Source organism: Scomber scombrus, chromosome 15 (assembly GCF_963691925.1).
Source record: "Scomber scombrus chromosome 15, fScoSco1.1, whole genome shotgun sequence".
NCBI lineage: Eukaryota > Metazoa > Chordata > Actinopteri > Scombriformes > Scombridae > Scomber > Scomber scombrus.
Genome location: NC_084984.1, coordinates 3,885,023 through 3,898,792, shown reverse-complemented (window position 1 = coordinate 3,898,792; position 13,770 = coordinate 3,885,023). Strand labels below are relative to the sequence as shown.

Here is a 13,770-nt window from a genome sequence, read left to right as displayed (position 1 = left end):
ACATGTACGGTATGGATTTTGTGTGAATGTAAAATATTGTTAATGTATCAAATCTTGACTTAGGACCTATAAGCAAGTATTGTGTCTTACTCTGTATGTTACAGTGTTTTAATGAGCAGATTTATGTGCACTTTGTTGACGGATTGTCTTAATTGTTATATGTTTGATTTGGACTGTAGATGTCTTCTGTTCTGTGCCTTTGTAGTATTAAAAATTGCACTTTCATGCCTTGTCTTACAGTAACTTTAGACTTTTATTTTACAAAATCCTCCCTTTTGACAAAAATTTAGCTAATTCTAGATGTATTATTAAATTTAACACTTCTGTTGTCCTCGAGTCGAGGAAGGAAGGGATGAAGAAGGAATGAAAGGAAGGAGGAAGGAAGGAAGGGAGTAAGAAGGAAGGAAGGGAGGAATTAAGAATGAAGGAAAGGAGGGAGGAAGGAAGGGGAGGAAAGGAGAAGGAAGGAAAGGAGGGAGGAATGAAGGAAGGGAGTAAGAAGGAAGGAAGGAAGGAAGGAAGGAAGGGGGGAATTAAGAAGGAAGAAAAGGAGGGAGGAAGGAATGAGGGAAGGAAGGAAGGGAGTAAGAAGGAAGGAAAGGAGGAAGGAAGGAAGGGAGGACGGAGGAAAGAAGGAAGGAAGGTAGGAGGGAGGGAGAAAGGAAAGAAGTAAGGAAGGAAGGGAGGATGGAGGAAAGAAGGAAGGAAGGTAGGAGGGAGGGAGAAAGGAAAGAAGTAAGGAAGGAAGGGAGGATGGAGGAAAGAAGGAAGGAAGGTAGGAGGGATGGAGAAAGGCAAGGAGGAAGGAAGGAAGGGAGGATGGAGGAAAGAAGGAAGGAAGGTAGGAGGGAGGGAGAAAGGAAAGAAGTAAGGGAGGAAGGAAAGGAAGGGAGAAGTAAGGAGGGAGGAAGTCCAGACGGAAGGAAGGAAGGGAGGAAAGAAGGAACAGTCAAAACAGACAGGGTCAATTTGACCCGGGAGGACGACACAAAGGTTAAATGACTTATCTAAGTCTGATCTAAGTACCAATAAGTATTTATGGATTATCTTTCATTCCCCCTTTTTCTTGACAAAGGTTCTCGAACTTCAATTAATAGTTGTTGTACCATCCTGCAGTGTGACATCACCGGTAATTATCCTGTGCTGTTTTATTTCTGTAATTGTAACTGTACACATAGAGGTAACTGCATCAGTTATACACTAATGTAAGTGGTGTCTAGATGCATGTGGTCCAATAAAAACAAAGAAATCCAAAAAAAATGAGCCGACTGTTTGTTTTTTTCTCTTTTGAAAATGTGACTTTTGAAATTCAAGCACTGTATGAAAAAATCTTACAAAAATAACATCGAAGGAAGGACAGAAGGAAGGGAGGAAAGAAGGACAGAATGAAGGGAGGAAGAAGGAAGGAAAGGAGGCAGGGAGGAAAGAAGGACAGAAGGAAGGGAGGAAGAAGAAAGGAAAGGAGGGTGGAAGGAAAGAAAGAAGGAAGGGAGGGAGGGAGGGAGGAAGGTAGGACAGAAGGAAGGGAGGAAGAAGGAAGGACAGAAGCAAGGGAGGAAAGAAGGACAGAAGGAAGGGAGGAAGAAGGAAGGAAAGGAGGGTGGAAGGAAGGGAGGAAGGAAGGAAGGGAGGGAGGGAGGAAGGTAGGAAGGAAGGAAAGAAGGACAGAAAGAAGGAAGGAAGGAAGGAAGGACAGAATGAAGGGAGGAAGAAGGAAGGAAAGGAGGCAGGGAGGAAAGAAGGACAGAAGGAAGGGAAAAAGAAGGAAGGAAAGGAGGGTGGAAGGAAGGGAGGAAGGAAGGAAGGGAGGGAGGGAGGAAGGTAGGAAGGAAGGAAGGAAGGAAGGAAGGAAGGAAGGAAGGAAGGAAGGAAGGAAGGAAGGAAGGAAGGAAGGAAGGAAGGAAGGAAGGAAGGAAGGAAGGAAGGAAGGAAGGAAGGAAGGAAGGAAGGAAGGAAGGAGCTTCAACTTCAAGTACAGAGAGGACATAAAGAAACAAGAATAACAGATCTAGGTAGGATTGCTTGTTTTGGGTATGCAGCATAACAAGGTGAAACTCTGAATTCATTACAACCACCCGACCATCTCAGACTATAGGACAGGACAGGAAGAGTCAGGATGTAGTGGTGTGATGGCATTTTAAGCACTCATTAGTAACAGAGCACAGCACACTGCCTGCAGACTGGGGTTGTATCAGGATGTGGATGTGAAATTTAATAAAGTGCCATTCTTGACACTATTCACAGGAGGAATCCAAACAAACTTGCATGAGGATTATTGATATTCTACAAATTGACTTCTTTAACCCTCCTGTTGTCCTCGAGTCAAGGAAGGGAGGAAGGGAGGAAGGGAGGAAGGGAGGAAGGGAGGAAGGGAGGAAGAAGGAAGGAAAGAAGAAGGGAGGAAAGAAGGACAGAAGGAAGGGAGGAAGAAGGAAGGAAAGGAGGGTGGAAGGAAAGAAAGAAGGAAGGAAGGGAGGGAGGGAGGAAGGTAGGACAGAAGGAAGGGAGGAAGAAGGAAGGACAGAAGCAAGGGAGGAAAGAAGGACAGAAGGAAGGGAGGAAGAAGGAAGGAAAGGAGGGTGGAAGGAAGGAAGGGAGGGAGGGAGAAAGGTAGGAAGGAAGGAGGGAAGGAAAGAAGGACAGAAAGAAGGAAGGAAGGAAGGAAGGAAGGAAGGAAGGAAGGGAAGAATGAAGGGAGGAAGGAAGGAAGGAAGGAAGGAAGGAAGGAAGGAAGGAAGGAAGGAAGGAAGGAAGGAAGGAAGGAAGGAAGGAAGGAAGGAAGGAAGGAAGGAAGGAAGGGAGGAAGGAAGGAAGGAGGGAAGGAAAGAAGGACAGAAAGAAGGAAGGAAGGAAGGAGCTTCAACTTCAAGTACAGAGAGGACATAAAGAAACAAGAATAACAGATCTAGGTAGGATTGCTTGTTTTGGGTATGCAGCATAACAGGGTGAAACTCTGAATTCATTACAACCACCCAAACATCTCAGACTATAGGACAGGACAGGAAGAGTCAGGGTGTAGTGGTGTGATGGCATTTTAAGCACTCATTAGTAACAGAGCACAGCACACTGCCTGCAGACTGGGGTTGTATCAGGATGTGGATGTGAAATTTAATAAAGTGCCATTCTTGACAATATTCACAGGAGGAATCCAAACAAACTTGCATGAGGATTGTTGATATTCTACAAATTGACTTCTTTAACCCTCCTGTTGTCCTGGAGTCAAGGAAGGGAGGAAGGGAGGAAGGGAGGAAGAAGGAAGGAAAGGATGAAGGAAAGGAGGGAGGGAGGAAGGGAGGAAGGAAGAAGGGAGGAAAGAAGGACAGAAGGAAGGGAGGAAGAAGGAAGGAAAGGAGGGTGGAAGGAAAGAAAGAAGGAAGGAAGGGAGGGAGGGAGGAAGGTAGGACAGAAGGAAGGGAGGAAGAAGGAAGGAAAGGAGGCAGGGAGGAAAGAAGGACAGAAGGAAGGGAGGAAGAAGGAAGGAAGGAAAGGAGGGTGGAAGGAAAGAAAGAAGGAAGGGAGGGAGGGAGGAAGGTAGGACAGAAGGAAGGGAGGAAGAAGGAAGGACAGAAGGAAGGGAGGAAAGAAGGACAGAAGGAAGGGAGGAAGAAGGAAGGAAAGGAGGGTGGAAGGAAGGGAGGAAGGAAGGAAGGGAGGGAGGGAGGAAGGTAGGAAGGAAGGAAGGAAGGAAGGAAAGAAGGACAGAAAGAAGGAAGGAAGGAAGGAAGGAAGGAAGGAAGGAAGGAAGGAAGGAAGGACAGAATGAAGGGAGGAAGAAGGAAGGAAAGGAGGCAGGGAGGAAAGAAGGACAGAAGGAAGGGAGGTAGAGGGAAGGAAAGGAGGGTGGAAGGAAGGAAGGGAGGGAGGGAGGAAGGTAGGAAGGAAGGAAAGAAGGACAGAAAGAAGGAAGGAAGGAAGGAAGGACAGAAGGAAGGGAACAATGAAGGAAGGAAAGGAAGGAAGGAAGGAAGGAAGGTAGGAACAGTCAAAACAGATGGGGTCAATTTGACCCGGGAGGACGACACAAAGGTTAAATGCTACAATTTCCTGCTACAGACGACAGATGAGTGTTTGTGTCACATAGCAAAGGTGAAGTTCAAAGCTAAAGAGGGTGCACTTGGGAAGAATGGCATTTTTATATAGCATCACTTTTATTAATATTGAAGTTCCCTCATGGGGGGTTTCTTGTAAACAAACAAAAGTTAATTTTATAATCAGTGTTTCTCACCAAATCACATTGAAGCCTAATAAATGTTCAGTGTATTTCCTTCCAACACCGATTTAATATTTTAAATCATTAATTATATTTCTGCTGTAAACACTACATTAACTATAAAACAGATCAAATACATTCATTTTTAAGACTACATAGAGTATGTAAATCTAGGCATATCCCTGATGAAGAGGAATAACCTACTTCAGGATTTCCAAAGGCCAACAAAAATGATTTATCAAAAATCGAAGAGATCTGTGTGAGGCATACTGATAAAAAATAAAAATGTACTGACAAACATTCAGACTCTGAAGCTTTTTATTATAAAATGTAATCCAGATCATTACATTGTCATCTTTACTATTTAGGAAGTAAAATGGTGTTTTCCCAGTGGCTGGCTGAGTTATACATATAATTACGATCATGAGATCAGTGATTCCCCAGTGACACAGCACAAGCTTAAAATAAAAGATTTTCCATTTTAATGAACAGCTGTTCCAAACATGGCCTGTACTGTAGAGTATACAAAATATATCGACTATTCCCATTCCCATTCCCAAACCCTTATTTCAAGCTGTCAAATGCAGTTACTTCCAATGTGAATATGTCATTACGGGAACCATCTCTTCTGCATCATCCCTCCTTCTATTACTGTCATTTGAAAAGCAAATTGAATATATTTCAACTCCATTCTGTGTTCACTTTGACTTTCCACCCGGCAGCAGGAGGAGGTATAAGTGAGGGTGGAAGGTCATGAAAGGAGAGGAGCTGCTGAGGTATGTCACTTTCTGTTTGGCTTTCTTCACAGTCGTCCTTGTTTTTTAGATCTCTGTGGAGATAAATAATTCAACAGTTGAATTCTAAATTGACATGAACAACCATTAGCCAAATGCTAATCATGTATGACTATATGTTGAAACAAAAATGAACATTCATACCCTTTGCTACCGAGGGCAGTCCGCTTCTTTTCCCTTCTAGAGAGCCAGTCTTCTATACTTCGTCCAGGCATAAATCTGTCCTGAGAGTCTTCTCTGTGTTGCCTTTCATCTGAAAGAATGAGAAGAAAAAGAGAAGAAATGAAAACTCTTCTCAACACAGAGGTAATTATCTGGATAAAATGTACTTGACAGCTTGTACTTTTATTTGTGTGCCATCAATTTCGTTGGAAATCCATTTTTTGTTCAGGGAAAGTGTGTGAGAGTCATATTCAAAGGTGTGTGGTGTGCTAAACCCATCATCTACCAAGTTGTTTCTGCACTGTGGTGAACACCTGGTGTTCAATGTATTATTCCTAATGCAAAGTGTATAATATATGTGGCATATTGCTTTGGGGGGGTGTAATGTATTCGGTTTATAGGTGTGTAACTATATGGGAGAGAGAACCACCCTTCGGCTTACCTTCCACCTGTCTTTTTAAGTCTGACAGATCCTCCTCGGACATGTGAGAAAACCTGCAGTTAGGGCCAAAATCACAGATCCCTAAAGCAGACAAAAAACAGAAATGAATATAATTGCACATAGATTTTTTTTTTTCAAATATGATTTTCTATTTATTGACTAAATGTAAAATTCAACAGTGCCACTACCTTTTAGCAGAAACTTCCTGCAGGGTTTCTTTGCTTGCTCATCATACAGAATAGCTGCAAAGTCTGCAAAAAAACAAGGTTTAAGACTTCCTTAGCATATTAAATGGTAAATTGTAATGTAGCACTGTGTAGTTAAAAATGATATGTCATTAGAAATACAACATTTAATTCAATTTAAACTGCAACCAAATCTCAGCGGCCTCAAGAGCATCTGCAAGTCTCACCTCTAAAATGGTCAAACCAGGCCTTCTTTGCTCTGTGATGCTGAACACCATTCAGATGTTTCTTCCTGTTGTGCATGTTGTCCTGAAAGGATCTGTCACAGTAGTCACAGTAGTACCTCCTCCCCATGGCTCAGGTCTTATGTCTTTAAATCAGCAAGATGGATGTCACCTATTAAACCTCTGAAAGACAGTAAACAGAATTCATTTTAGATAACGTTTGTGTCAATGCTTTGTGGTGAGTGAGCTGTGTTGACTGATATCATTTCTGTTTGGTGGTATCCAGGATTACACTGAGTGACGGTTGCCATGCAATGTATAATTATACTCAAGGTGTCTGATTCATTGAAAAGAAGCCAAACTCTTCCCTTTCCTAAAAAAAAAGGGGAATCTCCAGAGTTTTCTTCAGAGATTGTGGAAAAATAAGGCTGTAACAGATGAGTATTATATTATCAAACTGGAGCCATACATCCCTATCAAAAACACCAAGAGCCTTTATAACATAAATATTTCAATATAAAAAATATGTTCTTAACAACATGTGCATTTTGCAAGCAAAGAGGCTGATAGCCCTTAAGTGGAAATGTAGAAATAAACCACCCATAGTTAAGTGGATTAAGGAGATGGTGTCTTGTATGGCATTAGAAAAAAATACATGTGTACTGTGAAACAAACAGGAGGCATTTAAGGAAATATGGGATCCCTTATTTTGCAGTTTCTTAAAAGGGAAGAAACAGGCGTTATGTTGGCAGATACATGAGATATTATATTTTTAGTTAGAGAAACATGTGTATGCTGATGTGTTTATGTGCTATGAATTCCTACTATTTGTTATCAGTAGTTTGTTTTTGTTTTGCCTGGAGGAGTCTGAGGGGAAGATTGGTGTGGGTGGTGTTAAGGGGATAATGTGATTTATGTTTAAAGAATAATTTAAAAATATATTTTCCCCAAAGAAAAGAAAAAAGAAAAAAAAGAGAGAGAGAGAGAGAGAGAGAGAGAGAGAGAGAGAGAGAGAGAGAGAGAGAGAGAGAGAGAGAGAGAGAGAGAGAGAGAGGGGAACAGGTATTTTGCTGACATCTACTGGTACAATAATATAGGCACCTCGCTTAAGACAACATTAATTTGGGGAAAAAACGCCTGGTTGTACTCTGATGATACAATCAGCTAAAGTCTGGAAATATAAAGCTGTTTATAACCATACTGAAAGTTTGATATTCGTACAAACACATTTCTGGCTTAGCGAGCGTTTCAAACATTAACATCCTCATAAATTTGTCCGGAGCGTTTCTATCAAAGCATTATGTCACAACACAACGTTTGATTGATTGTATAACTAAATTACATACAAACAGTCAGGAGTACAAACCATTGGCGAAAGTGTGTTTTCCTCTGTGATGTCTGCTGTGTTACTGCTACTTTGATAAAGACAAAAACAACAAACACTTCAAGAGTAGTCCCACTGCTGATGCTATCCGGTGTTCTGCTTTAACCAGTGACCGTGTTAACTGGTGACTTCTTCCGGGCAAACGCTTTCGTGGTTGTCGTGGTGACGGCAGCTATCGAAATAGCAATGAAAACATTTACATTATTAAACAGAATAATTGGTTAAATATGAACCTTTTTCCGATTGAAAATAATAACTGTAGGATATATAATTCCAAGATGGGCCACAGCTGCACTGCCAATTTATAAATTACGGTTTGTTTCTTAGATTACAATATACGTTACGAGAGGTGAATGAGTCTTGCTGAGCAAAAATTAATTCATGACGTCCAATTTAATATTAGACGCAGACGAGTATGCATTTAAAAGTTTTTTCAACTACATTTGACGGCTTTTAGGAGGACACCTATGTGAAAGTCACCAGTTAACACGGTCACTAGATAAACCGTAACATCGGAGCTCCGAGCGGACGAGGAAAGGGACGTGTTTCCGCTCCTGCGCACTACCAACACCATCATGTCGCTCACCAAGTCGGTCTATAACCTGCTCTTCAGGAGAACCTCGACTTTCGCTATAACCATCATGGTTGGCGCGGTCGTCTTTGAACGGATATTCGACCAAGGTGGTGAAGCAGTTTTTGAGCAATTGAATCGCGGGGTAAGTGTGTCCGTCGGTGTTTTAAATGGTGTTTTTATTCTGACCTTGTTAGCTTGTGGTGCTAACGTCAGCTAAGCTAACTTGCCCGCTAGTCCCTACGTCCTTTTGACTGAAGTCATGTCTGTCTCTGTGTTGATTTAAGCACTGATATGAAATGTCTAACCGCTTAAATGTGTGTTTGGCTGTAGAAACTGTGGAAACACATCAAACACAACTACGAGAATAAAGAGGAGGAATAGGACGCGGCCAGGGGTTATCTAAGGCCGAAGTGCAACTGTTGTCACACGTCCATGATCCATCCTTCCTGGACAACTTACATTGAATCAAGCAGCAGTCAACATAAGGACTATGTGCTCAAAGTCATGCCCATGCTACCAGAGATCCCATGGGCGCTGAACGACTGCCCATACCACCCTGAAGATGGAGCAATGGTTCCTGTCACCTCGTCCCAGTTCCCCCTTGTGTTGTTATCTGTCATGCCTTCATTCACCTCACAGATTGTAAATGCTTAAATTAAAACATGTGTTAATGTCTGACACATCTTGCAATGTTTTGATTTATAATTCCTCCTATGACACACAAATGCAGCATTGTATTGTGAACTAAATGAATAACTTTGTAGAGGAACATGCAGCAATGGTTTCTATCAGCTAACTGCATGCTACAATGATTAATCGATTAGTTGTAAACTATTAAATGAATCGCTATTTTCTTAATCAATTAATCGTTTTGAGTCTTTTGTCAAGAAAATATTTGATTTTGGGGAATATCTTTTGGTTTCTTTACTCTGTAATAATGACTTTGGGTTGGGGACAATTGGTAAGGACAAGCTAACATTTGAGGGTGTCACTTTGGGAAAACATTGACATTTTTCACCATTTATGACTTTTTACAGACTAAACAACTAATCGATTAATCAAGAAAATAATCAACAGACTAATCAGTAATGAAATGAATCGTTATTGCAGCCCTTCTGTTATGTACTTTAAAAATATAGCCATCACTACAGCTCAGTATCCAGTATTTAACATGTTAGGGATGAGCTGAACAGATATATTCAATTCAGAGTGGACAGATAACAGCAGTAGCACTATCAGTAGTATTTCTTTTAAGAAAATGCACAAGACTTATAATCTTCAGTCACTTAAATGAAAAGGCACATTATTTGAGGACTACTTCAGTCATGAATTATTGTCCTGTGCGACTAAAGATAATATATGATGTGCAAGTGTAAAATAGAAAGTTACGAGTCTGAATTATTATTTTTTTTGTTGCCATATTTATACATAATTTCAATACAAATGTTACATTACATAGCATGATTCAAAACAAGCTGACAAAGAGCATCACATACAAAAGATTAAAAAACTTCGCAGCTGGCATATTTTAGAGATATACTCTAAAATAAAGTAGTACCCTAACTATTAAGATTCTTCTACAAAATGCTGTACATAAGGCCTCTGCAGTTGGGTACTGTATACTAAACACGAGTACCGATATAACAGCGTGTTTTATTCCAAGGATGATTTGTCTTCACAATACAGAGAAAGATCAACTTAATTCTAGCTCAACACGTGTCGGATGTTCCACAAATACCGTAAAAAAAAAAAAGAGATCTAAATAGTTAAACTGAAACTACTGTTGGCATAAAAATGATAAAGGCTTCATTCAGATTGACCTGTTTGACCTGGCCTACATGGCGGCTACTTACTAATCCAATAGGGTCCTTATGTGTCTATATATCTGTAACTGGCAGGTAAGGTATGGCAAAAAAATATTCATTAATCACTGAATCAGTAAATAGTAGCTGGTGTTGATACAGTGACAAAGAACAATGAGTGATGATCTTTGTGAAATATCATGAATTACCAAAGATAGGTTGTTTAACCTTTGTGTCGTCCTCCCGGGTCAAATTGACCACGTCTGTTTTGACTGTTCCTTCTTTCCTCCCTTCCTTCCTTCCGTCTGTCCTTCCTTCCTCCTTTTCTTCCTTCCTTCCTCCCTCCTTTTCTTCCTTCCTTCCTTCCTTCCTTCCTTTCTTCCCTCCTTCCTTCCTTCCTTCATTCCTTCCTTCCTTCCTCCCTCCTTTTCTTCCTTCCTTCCTTCCTTCCGTCTGTCCTTCCTCCCTCCTTCCTTTCTTCCTTCCCTCCTTTTTCCTTCCCTCCTTCCTTCCCTCCCTTCCTTCCTTCCTTCCTTCCTTCCTCCCTTCCTTCTTTCTTTTCCTCCCTTCCTTCCTTCCGTCTGTCCTTTCTTCCTTCCCTCCTTCGTTCCCTCCCTCCTTCCTTCCTTCTTTCCTTTCCTCCTTTTCTTCCTTCCTTCCTTCCCTCCTTCCTTCCTCCCTTCCTACCTTCCTTCCTCCCTTCCCTCTTTCCTTTCCTCCCTTCCTTCCTTCTTCCCTCCTTTTCTTCCTTCCTTCCTTCCCTCCTTCCTTCCTTCCTTCCATCTTTTCTTCCTTCCTTCCTTCTTTCCTTCCTTCCATCCTTCCATCTTTCCTTCCTTCCTTCCTTTCATTCCTCCCTCCCATCCTTCCATCTTTCCTTCCTTCCTTCCGTCCTTCCTTTTTTCCTTCCTTCCATCATTCCTTCCTTCCTTTCTTCCTTCCTTCCATCTTTCCTTCTTTCCTTGACTCGAGGACAACAGAAGGGTTAAAGAAGTAAGGCCCACAGGTTTTTATACATTTTTCTGAAGTGAAGTCTGAATATACACACAAGAAATACATTTGATTTTTTTGCATTCCATTTGAAATTAGTATGACTTGTAGTGACGATGACATCATCCATGTAACTGCATTTTAGGCCTCTAGGTGGGCCACTAACACTGCATGCCCCATTAATCGCGCTCTGCACAGTTATCAGTGCATTTACAACAATCACTGACGACTCAGTGGGAGATGTCACATCCTGGTTTGATTCCTCAACAAAAAACATGACAAGTATGTTATGTGCCCTGATACAGACAAAAATAAACATTTGTTCTAGGCTCAGACAATCAAGTAAGTGTCACAACATTGGTGAAACACTGAATATGTAAAACATACCAGCAAAGAGAGAGACAGTTTTAGAGTTTAACTAGTTTAGGTTCAACAACAGAGAATTACTGTCTACACTATGCATTGTTTTCTGTAGTACACAGTGTTGAATGATACAACAAAGGATCAGGAGCATTTAACCCTCCTGTTGTCCTCGAGTCAAGGAAGGAAGGGAGGAAGGAAGGAAGGGAGAAAGGAAGGAAGGATGGAGGAAAGAAGGCAGAAAGGAAGGTAGGAGGGATGGAGGAAAGAAGAAAGCAGGGAGGGAGAAAGGAAAAGAGAAAGGGAGGAAGGAGGGAAAGAAGGACAGAGGAAAGAAGGAAGGGAGGAAGGTAGGGGGGAGGAAAGAAAGAGAGGAGCAGGAAGGAAAGGAAGGAAGGAGGGAAGGAAAGAAGGAGGGATGGAGGAAGGAAAGAAAGAGAGAAGGAGGGAGGAAGGACAGACAGAAGGAAGGAAGGGAGGAAAGAAGGAACAGTCAAAACAGACGGGGTCAATTTGACCCGGGAGGACGACACAAAGGTTAACAGATAAGGAATGGAGGTATCTGAGATAAATGAGACCCAACTGTAGGCCAACCTTATTTATGAGTGGTACATATTTTCTGAATGTAAAGAAAATATGTAGCCAAAGGGGAATTAATTTTTTTTTGTTGTGCAGATATCATGTAATCATGTTTATAGCTCAGTTATGTATTGTCTTTTTTTATGATGAGCTTTTTGATAAGCATCCTTCCAGGTGACACATCATAAATAACATGTTCAAATCAGGAAGTCAGTAAAAAGCATCTTTTAACCAACCCCATAGTCTAGTAAGCCACAGGCTTACGCCCAGGTCTGATAAGTATTCTATTTCAGGTGTGACCATTTTTTCACAGATTGTCCTGAATTTGGGGTCAATATCCCTCTTCATGTTGTACCCCAGGATGGAGGACTCTCCTACCGGCTGCCAAGGCAGGAAACGCCTGTCCTGAATCTTTCGGGCTTCAACCGCATGTCCTCCCTCGATACAGATGGCCCTCATTTCAGCATTCCTTCTCCTCAGTTCATTTACTTCCTGTTTCATTCTTTCTTTCCCATACACTTCGACTCTGGCCCAGAAGGTAGCATTAAAGTACTGATAGAGTCTCCAGTCGGCTCCATTCCACTGTAAAGCTTTGGCTCTCAACTCAGGGGTCAGTCGAGATATTGATGAGGTCTTGCGAGCATTGAGCTGAAAATACAGGATATCTTCCATCGTCCAACAGAGTCTGTCCTTGAGCAGGATGAGAGACTCCTCAAAATATTCTGCTATGAGAACCAGATGAAAACGTTTCGATAAGTTATGAATAAACCTCATCAAACGGGGATCGTCTGCCTCGAGGTTGTTATCAAATCCAAAGTCAAAAAAGAGCAGATTTTTAAGATAGAATGAGTTGAAAGCCTCTGGACTGTAGAAGGAGTGAGGATCTTTTAGAAACTCTGCCAGCTTGTTCTCGCCATTGATCCTCCACGTGAGAGGAACTGCTCTGTGGTAGTAATGGAAGGAAGACTCAAAGAGATCCACCGGGTCACGTAAGATGGTGATGTACACAGCATCTGGAGGCAGAAGCTTGGCTACTTCTTCATGGTCGAAGCGCATGTGGTTGCAAACAATGTTGAAACACTCGCCAGGCTTGTAATCCTTCACCTGGGAGCACAGGAAAGGCGATGGGTAGAAGAAGTCGTTGCGCCCATCAGGGAAGGCAAACTTAAGCTTGTGCTTTTCTCCAAACCTGAAGAGGATGTTGAGTATTGTGCTACTGGCCGTTTTATGGGTCTTCATGAACATGATGTTCCCTTTGGGGGAGCACTCTTCAGACTGTGACTTTGTGATTTGAGAGGGTGCTATCAACTTTTTCTTCAATAATCTTGCCATGTTAAGAGGACATGTGTCTTCTTGGGAGCCACTGCAAACAAATGATATGGATGAGTATCAGACAAATAGCCTCATCTCAGTGAAATAATGCTTGAGATATATTTACCTCATCTTCATTTGAGTCGGGTTCGTCAAGCAGTACAGTACCAGCGTAACATTGGCCAATAAAACCCAGAGAATCAGCCTTCGTATTACGGGCTTGCACTTACTTCCTTTGATGCCAGACATTATTAAAAACCTGAAAATGAAATCAGAGAGCAAACATGCATAGAGGAAAATATTAGAGGTAAACAAAGCTTTGTACACTTTTTTTTTCTCCTATGCTGTCAGAGCCAATGAGCAGCTACACGAAGCACATAAACAGTTGTAACACCCTGCAGCAATTCTTTCACACAGGCCAAATAATTATCCCTTTATCTCATTTCATCCCTCCTGTGATGTGAAAAAGCCAGGCCTCTCAATGTAGCCCAGTATTTATCACTGCTAAAAAATAAGAGGAATCCATAGGCTGAGAGACTATAGAATAAGAAAAGGGGGGATGATAGAGAGAAAGAAAGATGAGGAGATAAACAGATAAGGAACAAATGTGCTGAGTCATTCATTCTGTCAAATAAAACACAGAGGCCCCATGTTGACACTGAAAACATGTTTATGGTACTTGACCGCTTTTTTCCGATAACCAGTAGGAATGCAAGTAGTAATGTAGGTAGGACAGCAGAGTGCTGACTTTGG

The 13,770-nt window shown here is 41.6% G+C and overlaps 3 protein-coding genes across 3 annotated transcripts; 1 reads left to right on the top strand and 2 right to left on the bottom strand.

The window, feature by feature from the left end:
- Positions 1-4,516: 4,516 nt before the first annotated feature.
- Positions 4,517-7,502, bottom strand: zmat5 (zinc finger, matrin-type 5). The gene is made up of 6 exons (XM_062434821.1): positions 7,384-7,502; positions 6,021-6,200; positions 5,797-5,859; positions 5,609-5,689; positions 5,149-5,257; positions 4,517-5,039 (listed from the first exon to the last, which is right to left on the bottom strand). The coding sequence occupies exons 2-6, from the start codon at positions 6,145-6,147 to the stop codon at positions 4,892-4,894; spliced, it is 528 nt and encodes a 175-aa protein (XP_062290805.1). The 5' UTR covers positions 6,148-6,200; positions 7,384-7,502; the 3' UTR covers positions 4,517-4,891.
- A 444-nt stretch (positions 7,503-7,946) lies between these two features.
- Positions 7,947-8,653, top strand: LOC133995338 (cytochrome b-c1 complex subunit 9). The gene is made up of 2 exons (XM_062434693.1): positions 7,947-8,117; positions 8,306-8,653. Exons 1-2 carry the CDS (start codon positions 7,977-7,979, stop codon positions 8,354-8,356), a joined length of 192 nt encoding a protein of 63 aa, XP_062290677.1. The 5' UTR covers positions 7,947-7,976; the 3' UTR covers positions 8,357-8,653.
- A 3,263-nt stretch (positions 8,654-11,916) lies between these two features.
- gal3st1b (galactose-3-O-sulfotransferase 1b) lies at positions 11,917-13,266 on the bottom strand. Its single transcript, XM_062435154.1, is given in 2 exon segments — positions 11,917-13,108; positions 13,145-13,266. Coding segments are annotated over 2 exon segments (1,314 nt in total).
- Positions 13,267-13,770: the final 504 nt, after the last annotated feature.